We start from the raw sequence: 3,686 nt of genomic DNA, 5'->3' as shown, positions 1-3,686 counted from the left end.
CCGATGATGATAGTGACAGTGACGAGAGCTCCTCTACTTCCTCATCTTCTCCATCCTCGAGTAGTTCCTCCTCCTCTTCAGAGTTCGAATCGGATTCTAGTTCCTCCAGCAGTAGCAGCAGCAGCACAGACAGTAGCTCTGATGACGAGCCACCAAAGAAAAGGAAGAAGAAATAGCGTGGTGCAGGGTGGACCTGATGGTTAGTGAGTGGGAACACTCTGCCAAGGTGTCTTCAGCACACGGCTGGCAAACAGTTTAACCTGTTGCTGAACCTTTCTAAGTGTTTTGCGTAGTTGTTCATAGGCCATGGGAGGTATTAGATGGCACGTGAGACTTCCTGAAAGAGTATTTTTGTGGTTTATCCTTTTATGGAAAATTTTACTTTTTTAGTTGAAAAATCTATCATCAGATTTGTTTCTATGAGCTAAGGTCCAGTCACCTGGATGTTTACATGCTGGAAAGCAAAAGCTTTTTACTGCAGATCATGCTGTGCATCATCCACTACTACTCTGTTCATGACAGCTTCACTGACAGGTAGAAAACCCTCTCAGCTATTCAGAGCAGGAGTTTCATGCTGCTGGCTGTAGAGCTCTGTTATTGTGGTAACTGAGTGTTGCACACAGAGGGCTTTCATCTCACTGGTAACAAACGTGTTAGACACTGCTGAGCTTTTCCCGAGGCTTCCAGGTTGAGTCTTAACTGCAACATAAAACTAGTGTTCATGTGTTAATGATCAGTATACTACTCACTGTACAGAGCTTTTAGTCTTTTCAACTCGCCTCTTTCCTTAGCTCATGTGTTTGTAGTAATTTGTGAGACCCAAAGTGTCTCTTGCAGCAGGGTGTGTGTGAGGAAGGGAGCAGTGCACAGTGGGAGAGTTAGGACTGATGCTGCTTAGGAGTTTCATCTTCGTGCCTTTTTTTTGTACGCTAAATGTATCCTAGTGAGAGAAGGGCTTCAGTGGGTGTTCTTCAGAGCTCCACTGGCTTTCTATATGGAACAGGGTCAGTAAAAGCAGAGAAACAGTAGTGGCAAACAAAAACAGGCACTATTTTCAAGGAGGTAAGAAAAAGGCTATTTTCACTGGATGCTCAGTAGAAGGAGTAGCCTTTAAATGGAGGTTTCCAAAGGAAAGTGTTTCCCTTTTGATAGTCTTACAGAAACCTGTTGTGTGATGCAGGATGACCAGTCGTGGTGTTGGGCACGTGGTGACTGGCATTAGTCTGCGGTGTCATCTGTCCATTATCATCATGTGATAGTGTGCACGTGTCTGTGAAAATCTGGCATGGGAGAAGCAAGTTAGTGCAAAACCAAAACAAACAAAAGCAAACCCCAAACATCCTGTGCTGCAGAACAAGTAGTGCTGGTTGCACAGTGGGAGTTATTTGTTCTTCTGGTGGTTTGAAGCAGTTGGCGTTAGCGTTTGTGATGCAGTCTCCTGAATTTCTTATTGTTGCAGTGCCCTTTTTTGGGGAGGGGGCATCACATGTGGAAGAATTCCTAAATCTCTTGTTTAGGTAAAATATAGTAACTAAAGTATTTTTTATATTTTTATGGACTAAGTAGTGTGTAGAGTTACTTTTGAATAAAGTGTGCTTATTTAAATGTTTGATCTGTACGTTGTGTTTGTCTGTAACTGTTCCTGTTTTACAGAGCCCTCTGCAGACTGTAAATAAAATTAGCAGAAAACTGTTTGTTGTCTTGAGTGAATGTACCATTTAATGGGAAAAGTTAATAAATTATTAAACAGCAGTTGCTAAGTTCATGCTTTCTGCCAAGCCAAAAATGAGTGATACTGTAGTAAAGCGTGTGTGGAAGCCCTCTGGAGTATCAGACTGTGCATAGTGCAGGTTTAGGGCCATCTCCCCGTTCCAGTAAGACATGCAGGGTGACTGGCACAGGCGTGGTGGCAAGCTCACTGGTGGAGAGCTCTTCACTGTGTGGGAACATGCTGTGAAGAGCCTGGGCTGTAGCTGGGTTGATGCTGTGCTGGGCGGCAGCAGCATGGGCAGGTATGAAGGAGGACTGGTGAGGAAGAGGCGGTGGTTGGGAAGGTAGAGGATGGGGTCGAGGCTCCCTTCACTGTCCTCTTCAGACCATGCTGTATGTTCATCTCTTTAGTGCTGCTGGTGTTTGCATGGAGATGGTTTTGTTGTAAGTGCATTGCTTCACGTGGTGCAGCACTTCTGCACACACAGTCCTCTGCCGAGGAAGTGAGAAGCTCCCAAGTCCTAAAGCCAGTCACTAAATTCGGAGGGTTGGTCTCTTCATGCATCTGTTTGTTTGTCTCTCCCTTGGACAAATTGGGTCCATTCACAAAGACAAAAGGAAGTGCTTGTGTGTGTTAGGTCCTGTCAGCGGGAGCCAGGATAAGGTCACCTAATTACAGCTGAGGCTCTGGAGAGCTTAATTTAACCTCTGGTCTGCTGTTGGGTCACAAGTGGAGATTCAAAGACATGGCTTACTGCTTTCACTGGCTCTCCCATACCACCAAGTGTGGGTTGAGTCCGAGACCATGTGTCCCTGTGTACTCAGATCTTTAGAACAGCTGAATTTCAAACATTTCTTTAAAATTGCCTTTTCTGTTTGCTTTGTCTCTGTTCCTATTTTACAGAGAACCCCCCCAGCCTGGCAAGAGCTTTCCCCCGTCATCTTCGCCTAGATTCACACCCTGGCAGCTTGCTGGATGCTTTGATTCGGTTTTGATTTTTCAGTGGGAAAGGTATTTCTTTAATTACTGTCTTCCAGGGCTCTAGGCTAAGTACAAAAGATCATTAACTTTGGTTTAAAACCCACTTACTAGAAATAGTTATATTTACTAAGCAGTTACGTGAGACCTGTAGAGCTCTGAAGAGCCTCCGTTTAATCCCTCCAATTACAAGCAAAGCTGCCCTTGCTAATTGAAGGGAAGCAATTGATGGAGTCTGGCAGAAAAACAGCCTCGGGAAAAGGCATCGCATTTCAAGGAGAAATGCTGCGAACTGGAGGGAGGGAGGGAGGGAGACAACCTGATGATCTAGTCCAGGTCTGTGTTACATCAAGCATCTGCCAGTCAGAAACAGGTTTTAGGTCCCTCAGTGGAATGGTGTTACACAGTCCCTTGTGGGTTGCTGGATTAATTTATTTTCTTAGGGAGGACTCTAATAAATTGGACTTTTGCTATCAGGTGGATTTGATTTATAAAGAAATGATTCAACATATTTTAACCCCATGGGTTTAATTTGCTTTATGGAATTGTATTTGACTGAGCTCTGCCTTTAACCAGACACTGAGACATTAGTTTTCAGAGGCAGATCTTCGCAGCCGGATTTCATTAATTGAGATGTGTCTGCAATACAAATCATAACCATAGAATCACAGACTGGTTTGGGGTGGAAGGGACCTGAAAGGCCAACTGGTTCCAAACCTGCCATGGGCAGGGACACCTTCCAGTAGAGCAGGTTGCTTAGATAATACCAGAGGATGTTTGACTTGCGAGATATGGTATGTCAAAAATGTCACTGGCAGAACGTGGTTTTATAAACACCACTGAAACTGATAGGAAGGATGCATTGTTGTTGTTTTCTGTTCCTGTTTGTTAGTTGCAGTTGTGTTACTTCCCCAGAGGAGCTGCCTCTGCCCTCCCCGGCTGTGTTTAATCCCCAGGTAGGTCGGGTTCCACCCCAATTTGATCACTTCTTGTGGTG

The 3,686-nt window shown here is 44.7% G+C and overlaps 1 protein-coding gene across 1 annotated transcript in view; it reads left to right on the top strand.

The window, feature by feature from the left end:
• Positions 1-176, top strand: part of ZCCHC10 (zinc finger, CCHC domain containing 10) — a 6,005-nt gene extending 5,829 nt beyond the window's left edge. Inside the window, 1 exon segment of the mRNA XM_010016037.1 lies at positions 1-176. This exon segment is cut by the window's left edge and continues 1 nt beyond it. Coding sequence (XP_010014339.1) covers positions 1-176 — 176 coding nt within the window.
• Positions 177-3,686: the final 3,510 nt, after the last annotated feature.

The sequence above is a fragment of the Nestor notabilis genome, unplaced genomic scaffold (genome assembly GCF_000696875.1).
Source record: "Nestor notabilis isolate BGI_N333 unplaced genomic scaffold, ASM69687v1 scaffold21236, whole genome shotgun sequence".
NCBI classification, from domain to species: domain Eukaryota; kingdom Metazoa; phylum Chordata; class Aves; order Psittaciformes; family Psittacidae; genus Nestor; species Nestor notabilis.
The sequence above is the reverse complement of the archived record's forward strand: the minus strand, read 5'-3'. Positions and strand labels throughout refer to the sequence as shown.